A 20,289-nucleotide genomic window follows, 5' to 3' on the forward strand; every position below is an offset into this window, starting at 1 on the left:
GCGGACGGTGCGGGACACTCCGCGCTCCCTCTAACGGACACCGGGATAACTGGACTCAGGCTCCCGAACACCAGCAGCGAGACTTACACAACACATGTCACGGGACAGAGATCCACATTAAAATACACACTTTTATTTTTTTTAAACGTATGACATAGTACATTGTACAGTGACATTTTACATAAATGTAAAATCCATGTCAAGATGTTCCATTTTAATGTATTCAAATGCTTTTAAACAATTCTGATTTCTTAATAATAACCAATTTAAACTGTCAATCCCTCGACCGGGATTTGAACCCGCGTCCCATCGAGCAATTTCAAAGCAAAAGCAATTAAAACCAGGTAACAATGTCAATGCTGAATGAAACATCACGTGACTCATTTTCAATCTTAATCTACAATTCATTATGTGTGGCGAGACAGTTACATGATCATACACAAAACATGAGATAAAGACTAAAATAAAGCAGGATAAATGTAATGACAAATGTAAAATAAATGTACATCACTGTCGGGAAATTTTCAGAAAACAGTAGATATGTGGTTCAGCCTGTTTTTGTTTATTAAAACATTTATACAGTTAAGCAGCAGTTTCAAGTTCAAAAGATAATAAAAAGATATTTTTGCTCATGAATTTAAACAAACAAACAAACAAAAAAAACAGCTTTACAAAAATATGTGGTTTATCAACAATCTAAAAGGTCAGTTTTGGTGTGCTGGGGAAATGTTTCAACTCTGTCCAGAGTTCTCTGGAGATCTGAGAGTCAAAGAAAACAAATCCTTCTCGGACAGTTACTGTTTTTTATTTTTTTGGTAATTGGTTGGTATCTGTGATCATTCTGTGGTCATTTGGCATCTATTTGTGTTTGATTTGTAACTCCTCCCTTCAAGTGAAAGGTGATCTGGTGATCAGAGTCATTTTGTGCCTCTTTCTGAATTTGGTTACTTTATCATGTTTTGGTAGACAGTTTCAGTCTCCATCTCACCATTTTGTGCATTTGTGAATGCTTTAGTGGCTCAGATTTACTCTCCTATATCAATCTAAATGTTCTGAATAAAGTTGCTTTGCTGAAGTTAGATGTAAACAATGAAGGTTGTGAAATATTTTCATATTTATCTTTGAAATGATAGCTGGAGACATGAAGGGAAGTGACAGAGAGATTTCACAACCTTATCATTTTCAGTGATCATTCAGGAGGTTTGAATCTAAAATGTCACAATCTTTCAACTTGAATTAGCTTCAGTTGACTACTTTAACTAAACAGGTTGCTTTAAACTAAAACTTGACCTCCTTAACGTGGCGATTTACATTCATTAAATTCTCATCTGTGCCGTCTAAAGCAGAAATATCAGCATTACAAAGTCTGGATTCTCAGATCTCAACAAACCCAAGCGTGACGGGAACGGCTGCTTAAACAGATTCCCGAGGCTCCTTCTCCTGACAGGACACGGCGGGGGCAGAAGAGGAGGGAGGCGTGGACGGACCCTACGGTTCATTCACAGGGATGCAGACGGAGCAGTCGGTTTGGTCGGTGGTGAGGGACGAGGTGGAGCTGCTGGAGCTCTCGCTGTCAGACTGGGACACGTGGCAGTACTCACGGACCGGGCACGGAAGCTCATTGTAGTTAGCTTTGAAACTCTCTTTCAAGCTTTTGGAGGATTGAAGCCAGTCCTTTAAAAGAAAGGGGACAAAACATGACTTGATTTGTTGCGGATTGTGCGGCTGGGATGTTCAGGAGGATGAATGAGCTGTGGATGACACTTACCTCGATGTCATGGATGATCAGCGTGGGCTTGGGAACCACAGGGATGATTCTGAGCCTGAGTGGGAGGGAGGAACATGTTTACTCTCAAATATCAGGGCAACAGCAACAGCTCATCAGGGTCAACGTTTGACTGCTGTCGCTTCTCAGCATCATAATTCAGTGAGGTTTAGGTACAGAGTTCATCTCAGTTCACATAACAAGTGCTACGTGTTCACAGATGGATGGCACTGGGAGATAGATTTGAAGAGACCAAGCAGGAGAGTATAACAGGAGAAGGCAAGGGTATGCGCACAGGAAATCTGGGGCCCTCTAGTACGTCAAAGATGTAAAATCACCTGCATCCTACTGATAATCAATAACGGTGTGAATCAATGAACTGAAAATAAACACAAAAAAGTAAAAACTGCAGTCAAGGCCGGACTCACCTTTCATGGTAGAGCAACAGTGAGACCAGTATGACGAAGATGAGGGGGAACATCACATAAAACACTGGCGTCCAGACATTCTCTGACTCAAGCTTTGGATGAGGATCTGGAAGGAGCAGAGGGAGGAGCACATTCACTGACTGATGCCTACAACGGCTTGGCTGTATTGTTTGAGGCACTTTTGACTACACAAAATGACACAATAAAATCTTTTTAAAAAATGTACAGAGATCTATTAAAAAAAAATCTCACACATGATAAAAATGAATAATATGTTGAAATTTTATTGAGGAAACTGACTTTTCCAGGTGAGAATTCTTTACAAAAACAGCAAAATAGTTAAGATTTTTGTACATATAACTAATCAGTGATCAGAACATCTCAGAGAGCCAGCGGCTACAAATTCTTGAAAATATTCTTGAAATATTACAACTCATTTCAGCAAAGCTCTTTGACTCTGACTACAAGAAAGAATTGTTAAAGTTTCATGTTGAGGCAAAGTTTTAGATATGATTTCAGATCTGGAGTCCTATCTATGACTGTGAGTGACAAACTGCAAAAGTTTAACACTGTGGTTTCAAAATTAAAGATGATTTAATTTTCAAATTTTCGACAAAAACAGTTTATATAATCGAAAAAAAAAATGTTGCAACTTCATGTTTTAGTATAAATTATGTTCCAGGTTGCAAAATTATGAATGCAATTAACTTGCTAACAGGTTCAAAAAAGACACTCCTGAATTCAGGCGGTGCTCAGCCATTACCCCAGATCACGACTGCAGCAGGTTAAAGCCCAGATCGTGATTTAGTGTTGAAATTGTATGTAGTTGCAGGTAATGCTGCTGCTTCTGTGGATTTCTAGGTGTAAGTTTTCCACTGCAGACTCTTACCGGTGCTGTTGTTGGATCCCCATTCCACCGGCTCACTCCAGTTACCCCAGTTTCTCGATGCTCCACAAGCGTCGGCCATCTTACTGCGCACCTGCAGCTCATAATGGTGAGTGCTTGAGGGCAAGTTGATGCAGTACTTTTGCGCCTGTTCTCCAAGAACGTCGGACTGAATAATGAAAAAAGGAAACCCAACAACATAAAATGAAATGATGAGGAAAAAAAATTGAACATCAATACATCAAATCATCTGAACACAAGTTGCTGTTACCTGCCAGTTTTTATTATTTATCCTGTGGCGAACTTCACTCCTCACACAGTTGGTTGCCACAGTATAGTTCCAGTAAAACCACAGGTTCTTGTCCTCTCCAAACAGGACCGTCAGATTGGCAGGTGGATTTAACAAGACTGGAATGAAATGGAAAACTTGCATAAAAATGTTGGAGTTTCAATGTATGAAAAAAAAAAACCCAACTTTTTCTTCATGACTCCTTTTGACTGGACTCTATAATCTTGTAGTTAGTTATTTACTTTTGAAGATAAATGTGCGTTTTTCATCTGAGTTGAACATTATTACACCATTTAGGTCTGACTTTGTTAGAAAATTCTGTGGCTGTTCAATGATCTCAGCACGATTAACAGAGATCAGAGACACTAAATATGATCAAAGTTTACCATGATGTCGGTAGGGTTATCATTTTCAATAATGAATGTCTATATGGTGTTTTACTCCCACAAAAAAAAAAAAAAAAAAAAAAATCATACCTTCATTTTTGAGGTTATGGTCCTTTGTAAAGCTGTTGCTTCCATGCACCAGTTGGGTGTGAAATGTCCTGAATCTCTGTGTTTCGGCGTACGGTCGGATACATCCAGTCTTCACATTTTTCTCTGATAGATAGTTGGTGCACGCCTTTTTGTTTTCATAGTGGAACCTGTGGGAAATCAGCTTCTAATCATCTGTGCAAAACAAACTATGCCGGTACAAATAGCTTGGATTGGAAAAGGTATCATTATTATTAACAAAACAAAAAACAAAAAAAAAACACACTTATAAACACATTTAAAATGAGTGTGAGACATTTGTAATCCACCATAAAGACATTTTGATCTTCAAAAAAAAAAAAGATCTCAAATACTGACCAGCTGTTGAAGGTGTAGTTGACCTCTGGAGTCCCTTGTTGATTCCAGGTGCAAGAAACATATCTCACATCGATGATCACACAGCTCACATCTGTCAAAAACACAGTGAAAAACAAGTGTAGGTCAAACAAGAGAGCTTTGCAATGGTACTAAAAAGTGCACAAAGAATCAGATGCACTGCATTATTGAACCAGTGACACAAGGAAGTGGAAGCATAATGATGCGTAGGGGAATTCACATAAAATGCGAACACGAGGAAGTGAGGGTTTTAGCCTCATGATTCGAATTTGTAAAATGTATTATATTTTAGAGGCAGAATACACTTGCTCAAATACCTCCTTATTTTGGCTTCAATTCAGGGTGAACTCAACATAATTTGAAATAAAGTCACCTATATTATATGGGGTAATGTTATCTGAAAAATCACAAGTTGGTTAAAATGAAAAAGTAGAATGAACACTTACTGGGTGTTATTTCTCCAAACGTATATCCAAACAGACAGAAGAATAGAAGCGCTCTCATTGTCATCGTGGCGTTTGGATACACGATCCTTTCAGTGTCAGCGCTTCTACTTCTCTTGTGGGATGATGTGCTGCGTGTGATCGTCTCGATGGTGGTGACGATTACTTCCTGTCAGGGGAAACTGTGAAACATGTCGAGCTTCACTCAAAAAGATAATGAGGTGTCAGGCCAGCCTCTTCCTGTGAGGCTGATAAAATTAAACAAATAGATTTTTTAAAACTTTAGCAACTGAATGCTATTCAATTAGCTTACATTTCAGGGTAGTTCTGGACAAATTCGTTGAAAAAGCGTAATTTTAGCTGACTAAAAGCTAAAGAAGAAAGAAAAAGTCTTAACAAAATGACTTATATGCTATTTGTTGGTAATGCCTCTCCTTATATATTGCCAAGTTGGGGTAGAATCAAACAAGGCCTTTGTGCATTATTAAATAAACATCATCACAAACAAATACATTACTCAAAATTGTTAAAAAAAAAAAGTGCAATAGAATATCAGTGATTTTTGTTTAACAGAAAGTGAATAAACAATATTAACAAAAAAATTGGATGGCAGTACAATAGTAACATGACTGCTTACTCTTTATAAAACAGTTACAAGCAGGTGTTAAAGCATATTTTTGATTCATCCGATCAGTGTCGCTTTCTGTTCATGAAGCCCCAAACTGAGCCCAAACTGAGTTTTGTGGGTTTTGTTTCCTGTGAGAGGAAACCATTTCAAAAAATAAACAGTGACAGTCTGCACATGTTTGTCTGAGGTGTGCGTGTCTGTTTATATATATATACACACACACACATAAAGGGGAGAGCAGCTGACCTGAAAGAGAAGATCACGAAGTCCTTGTAGCCAAGGCTAAAGAACAAAGTACCACAAAGATTTATACTGGACGATGCAAACAGCACTGCTAAGTATCCCAACCCAGAACATCACAGAGACCAACCAGCTGTTCTCCAGTACGGCATCAGTCATCCTAGACATATTTTGCTACAAGGTGAACAGCATGAGTAACCAGAAGTCAGAGCCTCAATGGAAAAGAGGGCTAGAGGCAATAATCATGGCAACACGGAAAGAAGTTAGCCTCCTGACAGAACTGAACAGAGGTGTGAAGCTAAAGAGGGAACTGCCCAAGAAATACAGCAAGCTGTCCACAGCCGAGGCACGGGAGACTGCTAAGGAAAGACTCGCAGCCCTATAGCTACCCGCCAGAAGAGAAGTACAAGAGAAGTGGAAGCCGGGAGAATGAACACAACGTTCTCCAACAGCCCACCAAAGTTATATTCTCAATGGCAGGGCAGTAAGACCACAGCAGACCCAACCAAGGTGCAAACTGAGCAATACTTGAAGAGTATCTTGGAGAAAGGGGTGCCATACAACACTAATGCACAGTGGCTAGCAGACTTGCAAGCAGAACACTGCAACCTCCCAGAACAAGAACCAGTCGTCATCACAACAGCAGACATCGAGAAAAGATTGGCAAAAATGATGAACTGGACAGCTCCAGGTCCTCACAGGATTCACACCTACACCTGGAAGAAGCTAACTGCACTCTACACAGGCCTGGCAGCCCAAATGACCCAGCTGCAAAGAGAAGTGAACCACCCATAGCGGTTGACCCGAGGTCGAACAGTACTAATCATGAAGGGAACCAGACCAGAACTTCACCAGAGGGGAAAAATACCATCCAACTACCTATAATCTGCATCACCACTACATGGAAGCTCCTATCTGGCGTGAAACTGTACAATGTCAACAGGGAACTAAGAACCTTCCTGGGAAACTCAATGAGGCTACGGAAGACAACTCTGGAAGCTACCGGAAAAGATGTAAGCTACCGATATCAAGACAAGGAAACTCCTTACATGCATGGAGTGTTCCATCCTAAGCGCAGCGTCCTGAGGCTGTACACTAATCAAAGTGAGGGAAGCCGATGGCCCGTGAGTGTGAAAGCCACCATCCCAGAGGAAACATCATCCCTCCAAGAACACATCCAGAATGGCCCCCAGTGACAACCTGCTAAGTGTATGCCTCGGGCAAGTGAAACCCCATTAGAAAGAGGAGCCAGAGGTGGAATCATGGAAAGACAAACCGCTACACGGCATGTACCACTGACAAATTGAAGAAGTCGCTGACATACCAGTGGCTGTAAAAGGCAGGGCTGAAAGACAACACAGAGGCACTGATTATGGCTGTACAGTAGAACAAGATCAATCGAGGCCGGGGTGGATCAGACTAGACAAGACCCCAGGAGCAGACTGTGCAAGGAAGCCCCTGAAACAGTCCAGCACATCACAGTAGGGTGTAAGATGCTGGCAGGAAAGACAGACATGGAACGCGATAACCAGGTTGAAGCATTGTATACAGAAACATTTGTGCAGAGTACAGGCTGGAGACACAGCGCTGGAGAACAACCAAGCCAAGATCCCGTGGGATTTCAAGATTGAGACTGACAAACTAGCGATGGCCAATCAGCTTGACATAGTGGTGGTGGATAAGCATGAGAAGAGAGCAGTAGTGATTGATGAAGCAATCCCCAGCGACAGCAACATCAAAAAGAAGGAACATGAAAAGCTGGAAAAATAACAAGGGCTGAAAGAGCAGCTGGAGAAGATGTGGGGTGTGAAGGCAACAGTGGTGCCAGTCGTGATCGGGCCACTCGGGGCAGTAACCCCCAAGCTGGATGCATAGCTCCAGGAAATACCGGGAACAACATCTGAGATCTCTGTCCAGAAGAGCTCAGTGCTAGAACTCTGGTCGAGGACCCGAGCTTGAAGGAGATACCGCCCAGGAAGTGTGAGAACACAGTATTAAAAAAAAAAAAAAAAAAAAAAGTTTCCTAAATGTCCAAACTAAATTACTCGTCACAATTTTGCTGTTATGTTCTCCCTGTACTCCTCAGAATGCAAAGAAAAAAAAAGTCATGTATTTTTAGTTGTAATTACTGAATGGATCAGTATGATGACAGAATTACTGAAGTCTCACATGAGACAGAGGGTTAACTTGACATTTCATCTCTGTGGCCTAACTCTGAAAAAAACTCCCTTTCCTGTTTTCAGAGAACTAATGAAGTCTTTCACTGAATTGTACTTTTTCTGTGAAACTGCACAGACCACTTTTCGCAATCTGTGAAAAGGGAACATTTTCAAATGCATGACGCTAAAATCACATCATAAGTCAGGTATTAATTCTTGAGAAAAACAAAAATGTGCAAAAATCTTGATAAAAGGCTTATGGATCTGTATCATGATGGTGCTGAAAAAGTTGAGGCTTCAGGCCAAATACTGAAAATTAAGTTTACTGAATTAAAATGCATATTTGATCATTCCCATTTCACAGAGTGGTTGTAAATGATGTGATCTTCAAATGTAGTTATTTCATTGTCTTTCTTCTCTCTCACCATTTTTGGAAGTTATCTTTTGAGCTGCAAATCAGAATCAGGGATGGACAGTCGTGTCCCTTTTTGTACCTTTTCTATCTGCAAGAGAAAATTGCTTTACATTTCTAGACAGTCATGTTCCCTTGTTTGGTTGTTATCACAATAAAGCTTCGGTTGAGCAATAGAGCAGACCTCACCTCGTTTTCTGGCCCGCAAGTCGCCGCTCGAACGCCACTATATATATATAGTGGTATATATATACAGTAGTATATATACAGTGGTATATATACAGTATATACAGTACAGTATATACAGTACAGTATATATATATATATATATATATATATATATATATATATATATATATATATATATATATATATATATATATATATATATATACACATATATAGGTGAGAGTGGGGTAAGTAGTGCCAATTTTTACTTAAAGTGCCTTTTACACAAGGGGATTACAGGAATGCCTGCAACTAAAATATGTTCATATAGTTTAGGATGTTGTGCATCTCTGGGAGCAGTCATTTTGGATCTTAAATAAACTGTGTGAGAAATATAGCTTTGGAAAAAAAGTGGTTTTGTGGCACAACTTACCCCAAGTGTGGGGTAAATTGTGCCATTAGTCAGAATACACTGGGGTAAATTGTGCCACTGATAACTAAAGTAAAAAATATAATTTTTATATAAAAAATGTAATGTTTTGTAATGTTTTTTGTATTTTTCATATGGGATAACTGTGTCTGAAATAAAGTTTATATAAAAATGATAATGCTAGATAAAAACAAGACAAATTCAATACAAAAGTACTTGTTTAACGCTTATTTAAAGTTTTAACATAATCAAAGGCCAATTTGCTTCAACAAGGCCCAGTGCCACATGAACCCATGCGAAGAAATAAAATTAAAAAATAAAAAAATAAATAAAAAATAAAATTAAAAAATAAAAAATAAAAAATGAGCACCTGACTGCATCTGCATCTGAACATCTTCACAGATTCGACCTACTACTGGACATTCCACTTGTCAATGCTGCAGTGGAATATGAACTTGCGCTCCCTTCTGGCCCTATCACCACGCTTTTATGGTGTGGGAAATTTTTTAAGCACATCACCTCGAGGGATGACTCCTTCATTATTCTCTCTAAATGTGAAGACTTTCCAACTAAACTAAACTAAAACAAACCAAACTAAACTAAACTAAACTAAACTAAACTAAACAAACCAAACTAAAGTAAACCAAACCAAACTACAGTAAACCAAACTAAACTAAACAAAACTAAACTAAACTAAATTAAATTAAATTAAATTAAACTAAACTAAACCAAACCAAATTACACTAAACAAAATTAAACTAAACCAAACTAAATTAAACTAAACTAAACTATACTAACTAAATACTAGTTTAAACAGTTAAGTATCCACAAAGCTGCCCCAGGAGCTAGAATGCTGTGGGAAGTACGGTGCACTGAGCCCTGTCCTCCTCTAATGTCTGAATGTTATTCCCTTTAGTCCGTTCATTGCTTTTCACCTGTTGTCCCCCCCTTCGAGGGGGAGTCTTCTCCAGTTTCAGTTGCTGACTCCACTATTACGAAGGCCTATGAACAAGCTCCGTCCGGACCGGGAGGACACCCCTGTCGGTCCTGCCCGTAGACTGGCTTCGGTTCTACTGCTGGGATCCGTGGTTCTTGTGCTGGACCGTCCAACGGACTGTCCTCAACATTGTCCTAGGCTTTACTTCTTATTGTCTCATGCTAGCTGTTGCCAAAGCTGTCCGTCCCTGGGAGAGGGATCCCTCCATACTGTGGTTCTCCCCAAGATTTCTTCTTTTCCCACTGGGTTTTTGGAGTTTTTTCTTGCCGGATGTGAGGGTCGAAGGCGGTGGTTGCTTCGTTCTGTCTCGTTACTGTAAATATTGACATATTACCATTATGCTTATTCACTGTTTTTACTTTTACCGACAAATGTAACATCTTGAAGCCCTCTGAGGCAACTGTTGTTGTGATACTGGGCTATACAAAAATAAATTGATTGATTGATTGATTGATCAACAGGCCTCATAACTTTGCTTCAGAAACTTTGAAAAGTTGGAGCCCTGTCTGTCTTCCTTTTGTATCTGCGTGACATGATGGATTCTGATCTGAAATTAAGAATGACACATAGTTTTAGTGATCAAATGGAAGAATAAGATGTACAATAACAATAAAATACAATAAAGTCATATATAGTAAATAATCATAAGTTAGGTTAAGTTGTGCCAGTGGCACAACTTACCCCAGGTCCTTTGGCACAAATTACCCCAGGCCCACCATTTTGAAAAAAATGCCTCCCCCAGCTGTTCTGAGCTAGCATCATGTTAACTGTATAGACTCATGATGTAGCTTACTAAAGCAATAAAACATGTGTGAAATGTTTTCAAAGTTTTCTATAATTGTTCAAACACAGCAATCAAAAAACCTTAACTATGGAAATTTTACTTTGGAAGGCAAAAAAATGTTTTTTGAACTTAAATATGCTTACCTCTCAAGTCATGTGTCTCCCCTTTTTGCAAGATGAGCGGAATGGATGCCTCTTCAGAAATATGTGGTCACATGACCAAAAACTACTATGGTTTTCTAAATAATAGGGGTGGCACTACTTGCCCCTTGCCCCTATATATATATATATATATATATATATATATATATATATATATATATATATATATATATATATATATATATATATATATATATATACACACACACACACACACACACACACACACACACACACACACACACACATACACACATACACACATATATATATATATATACATGGCAAGAAATAAAGGATTTCTGACCAAACAAGATTAACAAATGCCGGGAAGTGTTTTTTTTTTTAAACTGATTTAGCTGTTGTCTTTTCAAGCTATTAGATTTAATTTGTGCGAACTGCTCCAGCTTAAATAAAGTCAATTAGCATTTAAAAAAAGGGTATTCCTAATGATTCCATAAACACTGAGCTAGTTAAACTCAGTATTTCTATATCAAATTAGCAGTTCAATTTACAAGCGGACCAAACCACTGTGAGTGTGTGATATTCAATACTTAAAACTAGAGACTCACATTGTTTTAAATTAATCATTTCCGCGTGTCTTAATTACATTAAATAACAATACTTAGTGATGTTCAACGTATTTTGTTTCGGATAAACACATTCTTTCCTTACGTGTGCTGTGCCTCCAGTTGGTACATCCCTATGGTGTCGCTGTTGTGCGGTCAGAGCGGAAGTGTCGCTGTGTTTTGATAACGGCAGCGGAAGAAGCTGTCATTTACGCTCCTCCAGCCAGTTCCTGCCCTCTAGCAGCCGTGAAAACACGCCGATTGAGCGACAAATGTAACTTCGTGAAACGACGCCGCAATGGGATTCCCACCGAGACGCTGTCCTGGCGTCAGGCCGTCGAAAGCGCCTCTCCTGCTGCCTTTTCTGCTCACGGCGCTGCTCGTCGGGAGCCGAGGCGACGGCAACGCGATGGACAACGTCGCCACGGAGAGGCTGGCTGAGGAGAGCCACCGACAGGACAGCGCCAACCTGCTCATATTCATAATGCTCCTGACGCTCACGATCCTCACCATATGGCTCTTCAAGCACCGGCGCTTCAGGTTCCTGCACGAGACGGGGCTCGCTATGATTTACGGTAAGAGCACGACAGCTACAGCTAGCCGCCTGGGGGCCAGGGATGCTAACTGGAGCTGGACTGCACAGCAGTTTGCAAATATATTGTTATTGTGATTTCATGATATGCATTATACATATCAAGGAAGACTAAGTGAACTTTAATAATTCGTGTTTCCATGGGTTGTGCATTCATGCACTGCAAATTCAAACTGACAGAAATGTAGGTTATCACAATTCACTCATATCATTTACAATTATTTTATTGCTCCCTTGTAATTTAATTCCTGGTGGAGACAGGGAAGAGTCAAAAGCAAAAGGGAACGCACTGGAATCTGGAAAAACTAATCTCAAAGTGCAAGGACATTAACAGCACCTGCTTAATTATGAAGTGACCACATATTTCATGTTAACCACCCTCCTTTGTAGCCATTCTATGTGCTGTATGTAATCTTGATGTAATTTTCTCTCTTATTTCCCTTTTCTGTTTGACTGTGGTTGTCTTGTATCCCTATTTGGGGTCATCATCCACATCAGCCTGCTTTGCTTTTGCTAAACTTGTTCTCCCCTCTCCGAAGGCCTGTTGGTGGGTGTGATCCTGCGCTTTGGCATCCACGTGCCCCAAAGCATGAGCGACGTCACGCTGAGCTGCGCCGTCAATGCCAGTCCCGCCACTCTGCTGGTCAACGTCAGTGGCCGGTTCTACGAGTACACTCTGAAGGGAGAGGTCAGCCGGAGCAAAGGTCACCAAGTGCAGGACGACGAGATGCTCAGGAAGGCAAGGATGCAGGAGGCATCGGCTGGGTTGTCAGTCTGCTCAGTGTCAGCCTAATGTAAAACCTCCTTCTGTCTGCAGGTGACCTTTGACCCAGAGGTGTTTTTCAACATTTTGCTACCTCCCATCATTTTCCATGCAGGCTACAGTCTGAAAAGGGTAAGAATATCAAAGACGCTGACTGCATTATATAAAATGTGAAATTATAAATAGGTGGAAGCTTAGCTATAGACAATTTTGATAAAATACGAACGAAAACTGATTATTTTTTTTCCCACTTTACCTTACTTAACTGTTACTATTGATGTTAACCTGTAGCCTCTTTCATTACCTGTGTGTGTGTCTTGTCTCAGAGACATTTTTTCAGAAACATCGGCTCCATCCTGGCGTACGCTTTCATGGGAACTGTCATATCCTGCTTTGTTATCGGGTGAGCAAATCACTGAACCGCCACAGCTTTCATCTTGATACGGCTGCGTGACGTCTTATAGATTGTTGCCACGTTTCATGGGTTTTTTGCGGGTGGTAAATGATCACTTCCTCTCCCGTCTCAGGCTCATCATGTACGGCTTTGTGTCCTTCATGAAAGTTGTGGGTCAGCTCGGGGGAGACTTTTTCTTCACCGACTGCCTCTTTTTTGGAGCCATTGTTTCGGCCACCGATCCTGGTAATGCCACGAGAGCTCTGGATATGTCAGAGTGTCCGCACCAACATGATTAAAAAAAAAATGCTTCCCTTGTTTTTCCTCAGTGACTGTGCTGGCTATTTTCAACGAGCTAAAGGTTGATGTGGACCTATACGCCTTACTTTTTGGAGAGAGTGTTCTCAATGATGCCGTAGCCATTGTCCTCTCCTCGTAAGTTAAACACACACACACACACACACACACACACACACACACACACACATACCTTTTTCAAGGTTGCATCACAACAGGTTGTACATTTTTTGTTAATTAGCCTCTTTAAAGTATCTTTGTGCTCATATTCGCTGCGATGCGATCTTGATAGCAAACAGTGTCTTCTGTGTTTTTGATGAAGTTGTTGACGCCGATGTCTTTTTTTTCGTGTTCATCTCAGTCTTACAAGCTTAGATTAAAACCTCACACACTAAAATTATCAAACTTTCTGGTAATTTTTGGAGTGAAGAGATGATCATTTTTCTACATAAACTCATTCATGGTGGTTAAGCTGTGTAAAGCAGACGACCTTTAACATCTGCAGTCATGATTTCCTGCTAAACACACTGATATCTGTGTGGTTTTGAGCAAAACACGTTGAAAGTCGGTGCAATTTACAAGGTTTCTCAGTAATTACTCTCTACTTTTATTTATTACTCTTACTCAAGTCATTTTTGGATGCCTGTGTTCTTCTACCGGAGTAATGTTTTGCTAAAGTAACTGTACTTTTATTTGAGTAAAATGTCCGGAGACTCTACCCACCTGTATGTGTGACACTGAGCATCAGTAGTGTGTCCAGTCCCGTGCCGCTGGCCGTGTGACATGTAGTTTGTGTGTGTTAGCTTCCGCGTGAATCATACTAACGTCTGTCCCTGTCATTTCATTGCCTGCGCTCCTTCACCCACTTGTGTCGCTCATCGCCCGCCTGTACGTATGTATGTAGCGTTCTCCTCCGCTTGGAAAAGCAGAGTAGGCAGGGGGCTGGAGCCGTACGCTCCGCGGGAGATGAAGGCCCGGTCTGGCCTGAGGGGGAGGACGAAAGGTCGGGAGGAAACCAGACAGCAGCTCCTCGGTGGGTGGGGTGGGTGGGACTGCGTGGCTGTGCTGCTAGTGTTAGACCCTTTCAGGTGATGTGATGCATATCTTTTATTCAGGATATCCATTGCCTCTATTGAATACCCACCCCTGCCACTGCGATCGCATCCTTTCCCTATATTATTTCCAGTTGTCTTCATGTTCTGTAGACCCTGCAGATGTTCATAAATCTTCCTTAGCGTCGACGCAGAAAGGGATTCTCGTCACAAAGTGTGCATGCAGCTCCTCCTCCCCCCCTTTCAACTGCTGTAAAACCCAACTCCAGTCCTGTAAACCCGCACCAAACACCTCTGAATTAATAACATATTGGCTGATCTTGGATTTGGGTTGCTGCAGGTTTGACTTGACGCTTGGTTTTCCGTTGTAAACATCTCGGTTTAAGCATGAGTTTGACGTTTGAAGCTGCTTCCCCATTTTGAACTCTTGGCATTTCTATCTTCTAAATCTCTTCTCTGGTGTCCAGCTCCATCGTGGCGTACCAGCCTGCAGGAGACAACAGCCACAGCTTCGAGGCCATGGCCTTGTTGAAGTCCTTCGGCATCTTTCTGGGGGTCTTCAGCGGCTCTTTCGCTCTTGGAGTGGCCACAGGAGTCATGACTGCTCTCATATCCTTCCGTTTTCCAAACCCCACGTTTCAAAGAGTTCCAATACTGTGCTGCTGAGATGACGACAGCAGTCATGACAAAACACGATACCTGATCATTTCTTAACCCGCAGTTTCTCCTCACGTGACCAAATTCACCAAGCTGAGAGACTTCCCCTTACTGGAGACCGCTCTGTTTTTCCTCATGTCCTGGAGCACCTTCCTGCTGGCCGAGGCCTGCGGATTCACAGGTACCAGCGTCCGACGTGCTTTCTGGTGTATCTCCGCCCTGATTGAAACACTCTGCCCCTCCACGGTTCCCTCTGCAGCCGAGCTTGATGTGCTGTGTGCGTCATTGCAGGTGTTGTCGCTGTGCTCTTCTGTGGGATAACTCAGGCTCACTACACCTTCAATAATCTCTCCCCCGAATCTCAGGACAGGACCAAACAGGTGAATTGCACTCACACATCTTCTTTGCACGTATTTCTGTTATTTCTCCTGCTTTATTTGCAGCCTCTCACTGCAGCAGACACACACACACACTTAACACACTTGAAATCTGGCAATTAAAGATGTGACACTCGTCTGTCAAGTGGTGATCTCAGGAACCTGCACAGTCTCGATGTATCAGGGTGGAGAAAGTGTCAACTCGCTTGTTTTTTTTTTGTGTCTTTTCCTCATCAGTTGTTCGAGTTGCTGAACTTCCTGGCAGAAAACTTCATCTTCTCTTACATGGGTCTGACACTTTTCTCCTTCCAATCCCACGTCTTCAACCCGCTGTTCATCATCGGGGCCTTTGTATCCTTCGCTCAGTTCAGCTTCACAAACACATCAAAGTCTCAGAGAATGCATGTTCTGTGTGTGTGTTCAGGTAGAAAACAGCAAAGAGCTTGAAAAACAATATATTTCTTCAGAAATCAGTGGTAAACTACCAGGTAACCGGTGTGTGACTCTCTCCTCTGGTCAGAGGTCAGGCTTCACTGTTTTCAACTACCTGCTGTTGGTTATTGACTTTTATGAGGAGAGCAAAAGTCCAGCTGACCCGACATAAAAACATGTTTTAATTTTCACTGTTCCCAAAAGGAAGAAACACTCCTAGTAATATATTTATATTTATGCCACTCCTAAAAACATTGTGAATCATTGTCAGTTTCCACCAAATCCAAATATAGCAGTCCCTGATAATAGAAACTGAGAAAAACAACAGATAGAGTTTCCAAATCGCTGTCCTCCCACCGGTATTTCCTATCCCAGTGCGCCTGCGCTGCATTGTTATTACTTTAGTGTTTTCTCCTTGACCTTTTGCTGTGGTGCAGGTGGCGGTGTTTCTGGGCAGGGCTGCAAACATCTACCCGCTGTCCTTCCTCCTCAACCTGGGCCGCAAGAACAAGATCGGGTCCAACTTTCAGCACGTTATGATGTTTGCAGGTACAAAGTGGAGATAGTTCAGATTCACTGTCCAGATCTCATATGGGACCTGAAAAGATTAAGCCTTGCAGAACTGACTGTTGCTTCAGCCGACTGTGACTGAGCACAGACTAATAATGAAATTCCTCTGAAGTGTCTTTTTTTTTCTATCCGCCTCCTTCAGGTCTGCGTGGGGCGATGACCTTTGCCCTTTCTATCAGAGACACGGCGACGTACGCCCGCCAGATGATGTTTTCTACCACCCTGCTGATTGTGTTCTTCACTGTCTGGATCTGCGGAGGCGGCACCATGCCCATGCTGTCCTTCATGAGCATACCGTAAGGGGATTTATTTTTATTTTTTTTTTTTTTAAATTTTCATTTTCAGAGCTGACTTGTGACCGTTTGTCTTGCAGGGTGGGCGTAGACTCTGATCAGGAAAACTCTGTAAGTGATGAAGATGAACTCATCGGGCGTATTAACAGATCTAATTGTCAGAATGTCCAGAAAGTCACAGCTTGTCTCTTCTTGACAGAGTTCAGCGGCGCTGGATGGATCGCAGCGCAGAAACACCAAACACGAGAGCGCCTGGCCCTTCAGGATCTGGTACACCTTTGACCACAAGTATCCTTTGAGCCAGACTCTTCACTGTATTGAACAGGGTTGTCAACCATAAGGTTCTTGGGCCAAAATTGGCCCTTAAGAGGCTCTAATCCGGCCCATCAAACCACCAAGCACATGGTAAACATTTCAAAGAAAACACCGGTTTCCTATTTGATGTATTATTCTAACCTATTTACTATTCTGACCACATTATAGATTTATATATTATTTGTTAAAATGCATTACTTTCCTCTTTGTATTCTAAAGGCAGTGTGTGTTTTTTTTTTTTTTTTTTGTAGCAGTGTTTAAGGTATGGGTGTCACTGTGAAGCCTGAGCTGCTGGGGCATTTTCTGAACACCAGATGGCGCTCTTTATAAAGGTTATAGTCATGCAGTTAAGCTATTTATTCCCAAGCTGCCAGCAGCTTTTATTTGCAGAAGCCCACATCTCGCCTTCCATTTGCCACTTTTCTGCTTTTCCTCCTTAAATGTTTGCACCGTCATATCAAACATGACACATGTTCAGCTTCTGTAGCCATCGTCTGCTGTTGCAGTCCTTGACTGAAGCCTGTTCTCCAGCTACCTGAAGCCCCTCCTGACCCACAGCGGCCCTCCGCTCACTGCCACTCTGCCCGCCTGTTGCGGCCCGCTGGCACGCTGCCTCACCAGCCCTCAGGCCTACGAGGTTTGGACATAAAAGCAGCATTTATTGCCTCTAAACAACTTCAGAGTCTGGTCGTAAACTTGAGTCTTTCTTTCCATTTTGATGCTATATATATTTTTAAGTTTGTTTTCTCGTCCAGTGACTGCGCTCAGCTTTTATTTGCTTGCCTTGCCCTCGCTTCGTCTCCCAGAATGAAGGCCAGCTCCACGACGACGACTCCGACTTCGTCATGAACGACGCCGGCGTCGGGTCCATGTACGCCGACGTCACCGTCAGCACGGACGCCTCCGGCTCCCGCACCGTCAACCCGGGGCGCCCCTCCTCCGGCGGCGGGGGCCCGTTCGACGAGGGCCTGGACCACGAGCTGGCGCGGGCCGAGCACGAGGTGGCCATCCGCGGCACGCGCCTGGTCCTGCCCATGGACGACCCGGCCGAGCACCCCACCACCGTCACGCTGCCCCCGCCGCCCTCCCCGCCGCGCTCCGACCCCCGCAGGCACAGACTGTAAGGCCGAGGCGAATCAGGCAGGAGTCCTTGGATCGGGCTGCTCTGGCGGCGCCGTGCTGGCGGGACCGCCTCCGTCTAACATGCAGGTGGAAACACTTTCAGCAACCTGAGTCATGAGTTGAAAAAAAAAACAAAAAACAAAACGAAACACTCGGACAGATGTTTTTCTTTTTATCTTGAATGTGAATGCACTACGTTTAAGGTACTTTAAATTAAGAGCACCTCAAGTTTATAGCTTCATTAAAATGATACGAGATACATTTAGCCGCGACGAGAGGCTTAAAAACGGGGCTGCTGGTTGATCCTGTGTCTGTGGTCCCACCGGGCTGCGGCTCAGTCTCTCAAACAGCTTCAGCAGCTTCTGTGTTTGTCCTGCTTCCCTCGAGTGTTTGTACTCGACGATCGCCTCAAAGCTCGTTTGTTTTTCTCTGCGTCCCTCCTGAAGTGTGTTGGTAGAGAAGGGCAGGATCAAGAGATTCAAACAGGGAGCAGATGCACGGAGGCAGAGACCTCTGGACGTCAACACAAATCAGCAACCTGATGGAAACTCCAGCTGCTCCTCGACGTCCAGGCTTTACCCACTGCCTGCTTCTACCTGGTGATTTATTTATAAAACTAACTGTTTAATTTATTCTTTAATTTATTTATTGTTTTGTAAAATGATGTTGATTTATTTTCCGATGAGAGGCTACGTGAAAGATCCCCCATGGTGACGCATCGGGTTGCTTGTTTACCTTCGGTATGGGGGACCCGGGTTCGAATCCTTTTACAGACTACCTGTGAACGGATCGGATGAATTGATTTTCTTTCTCAGACAAGACAAAAAAAAAAAAAAAAAACGCACTACGACTTTTCCCATAAGGTACGCTGTACAGTAATGGAGTGGTGAAGGAGATGGGTTTTCATTCCAGGAGTTTTTATGCATGCTTACCAAGATATTTCACATCCTCACTGTAGCAGATGCTTTGACTTTATACTTGGAAATTAGAGCTTCCCTGTGTGTATGTTTTACCTAATCTTTGTATGTGTGTGTGTTTGGGGCTGATCTGGTCAGGTCTGTCACAGTTTATTAGGGCTAATGTTGGTTTCTGGGTTTTCTGCCTCTGACTGGCTCAACCTGTTTTTCCTTTGAAGAAAACGAAGAAATCACTGCCGTGTTTTTGTCAGTTTGGATCATCGGAGTCGACTGAGGGCTGGCTGAACTGTTTCCGATTAAAGTGCCTATTCAGAAATTACTTCATGTAGATTTGTAAATAAGTTTATTTGCTCTTGTGCAGTAAGATAATCTTTTGTCTGTTTTTATAGGATGTTAAAGCTTTTCGATTGGTCGATGTTGAATATTCCCAGTGTAGTTGGGTGTAGCTATCAGTGCATCGAGTTGAGCACAAACTAAAGCTACTGACTTAAGAATAACAGTAATATTTTGGCTCCAATTACCATTTTGTGAACAGTGTTCCTCTGGGAATTTGGTGTCTGTCCTCAAAAGTGGATGTTGGTCGAGTAGAAGGTACAACCACACAGGTGTATATTTTCAGCGTCTAATTGATGCCATGTTGTGCTCCTTTTTATGTTTTTTTTTTTTTTGTTTAAAAAAAAGAAAAAAAAAAAACAAGCTGTTCTCATAAGTTGCACTGAGATGTTTCCTGAAGCTAACTGAGACCCCTCATGCCGTTCTTTGAGCAGGTCTGACTAACACAACCAGGTGGATGGAAGCAGGATACTACTGGTTAAAATGATTTTTTTCTTTTTTTTTGAGTGTGTGTGTGTCTAAAGCTGCCCATGTGTTTTTATTTGGATCTTCAAGCAGTATTCTTGATATGATGCCTGTGTTTCTGCATATTTGTCCAAGAATATGGACACAAGCGGATATGCATCTCTGTCCTTACTGGTTTAAATGTATTTGAACCATTAAAAAAAAAAAGAAAAAGATTTATCTGCCTATGTTATGGAAGCACTGGAAATCTTAAACTAGCAATTTTGCTGAAAAGTAAAGATGAGAATATGTCTGATGATGTTTCTACTGTTTATTGGAAACTGTATTTGTGAAAAGTGACCGAACCGCAGGTCCACAAGTGAATGTTTTTAACGTGTCTGAGGAGGTGATAATCCCAGAATAACTTTTTCTCCCTTGTTCAGTCCTGAAGTTAATAACAGTGTGTCTTCAGTCTGACCTCTTGCAAATGTACTGTAAGATAA

The 20,289-nt window shown here is 42.0% G+C and overlaps 2 protein-coding genes across 3 annotated transcripts; one reads left to right on the forward strand and one right to left on the reverse strand.

The window, feature by feature from the left end:
- Positions 1-123: 123 nt before the first annotated feature.
- On the reverse strand, positions 124-11,360 carry LOC115395419 (cytokine receptor common subunit gamma-like). The gene is made up of 9 exons (XM_030100957.1): positions 11,335-11,360; positions 4,684-4,862; positions 4,220-4,310; positions 3,845-4,011; positions 3,351-3,487; positions 3,083-3,248; positions 2,194-2,299; positions 1,769-1,823; positions 124-1,674 (listed from the first exon to the last, which is right to left on the reverse strand). The coding sequence occupies exons 2-9, from the start codon at positions 4,745-4,747 to the stop codon at positions 1,489-1,491; spliced, it is 972 nt and encodes a 323-aa protein (XP_029956817.1). The 5' UTR covers positions 4,748-4,862; positions 11,335-11,360; the 3' UTR covers positions 124-1,488.
- Positions 11,361-11,424: 64 nt separating this feature from the next.
- Positions 11,425-20,020, forward strand: LOC115395541 (sodium/hydrogen exchanger 6-like). Of its 2 annotated transcripts, XM_030101117.1 has the most exons (17): positions 11,425-11,803; positions 12,360-12,559; positions 12,638-12,715; positions 12,910-12,986; positions 13,111-13,223; positions 13,307-13,412; positions 14,179-14,307; positions 14,794-14,935; positions 15,059-15,164; positions 15,275-15,363; positions 15,598-15,711; positions 16,230-16,341; positions 16,505-16,658; positions 16,736-16,766; positions 16,855-16,943; positions 17,502-17,607; positions 17,777-20,020. In XM_030101117.1, exons 1-17 carry the CDS (start codon positions 11,527-11,529, stop codon positions 18,092-18,094), a joined length of 2,241 nt encoding a protein of 746 aa, XP_029956977.1. In that variant the 5' UTR covers positions 11,425-11,526; the 3' UTR covers positions 18,095-20,020. The 2 variants fall into 2 exon arrangements, with proteins under 2 accessions (XP_029956977.1, XP_029956978.1); XM_030101118.1 differs by lacking the exon at positions 14,179-14,307 and having other exon boundaries at positions 11,527-11,803; positions 17,777-18,094.
- The last annotated feature ends 269 nt before the right edge of the window (positions 20,021-20,289 follow it).

This window comes from Salarias fasciatus, chromosome 10, assembly GCF_902148845.1.
Source record: "Salarias fasciatus chromosome 10, fSalaFa1.1, whole genome shotgun sequence".
In the NCBI taxonomy this organism is placed as follows: Eukaryota; Metazoa; Chordata; class Actinopteri; order Blenniiformes; family Blenniidae; genus Salarias; species Salarias fasciatus.

Excerpts from the sequence above, each read along its gene's own strand:
- LOC115395419 (XM_030100957.1), bottom strand. The coding sequence starts at position 4,747 with ATGACAATGAGAGCGCTTCTATTCTTCTGTCTGTTTGGATATACGTTT. Across the intron at positions 1,824-2,193 it reads CTGTTGCTCTACCATGAAAG|GCTCAGAATCATCCCTGTGG; the intron begins GTGAGTCCGGCC and ends CCTCCCACTCAG. Across the intron at positions 1,675-1,768 it reads TGATCATCCATGACATCGAG|GACTGGCTTCAATCCTCCAA; the intron begins GTAAGTGTCATC and ends TTTCTTTTAAAG.
- LOC115395541 (XM_030101117.1), top strand. The coding sequence starts at position 11,527 with ATGGGATTCCCACCGAGACGCTGTCCTGGCGTCAGGCCGTCGAAAGCG. Across the intron at positions 14,936-15,058 it reads CAGGAGTCATGACTGCTCTC|GTGACCAAATTCACCAAGCT; the intron begins ATATCCTTCCGT and ends GTTTCTCCTCAC. Across the intron at positions 16,767-16,854 it reads ACTCTGATCAGGAAAACTCT|AGTTCAGCGGCGCTGGATGG; the intron begins GTAAGTGATGAA and ends TCTTCTTGACAG.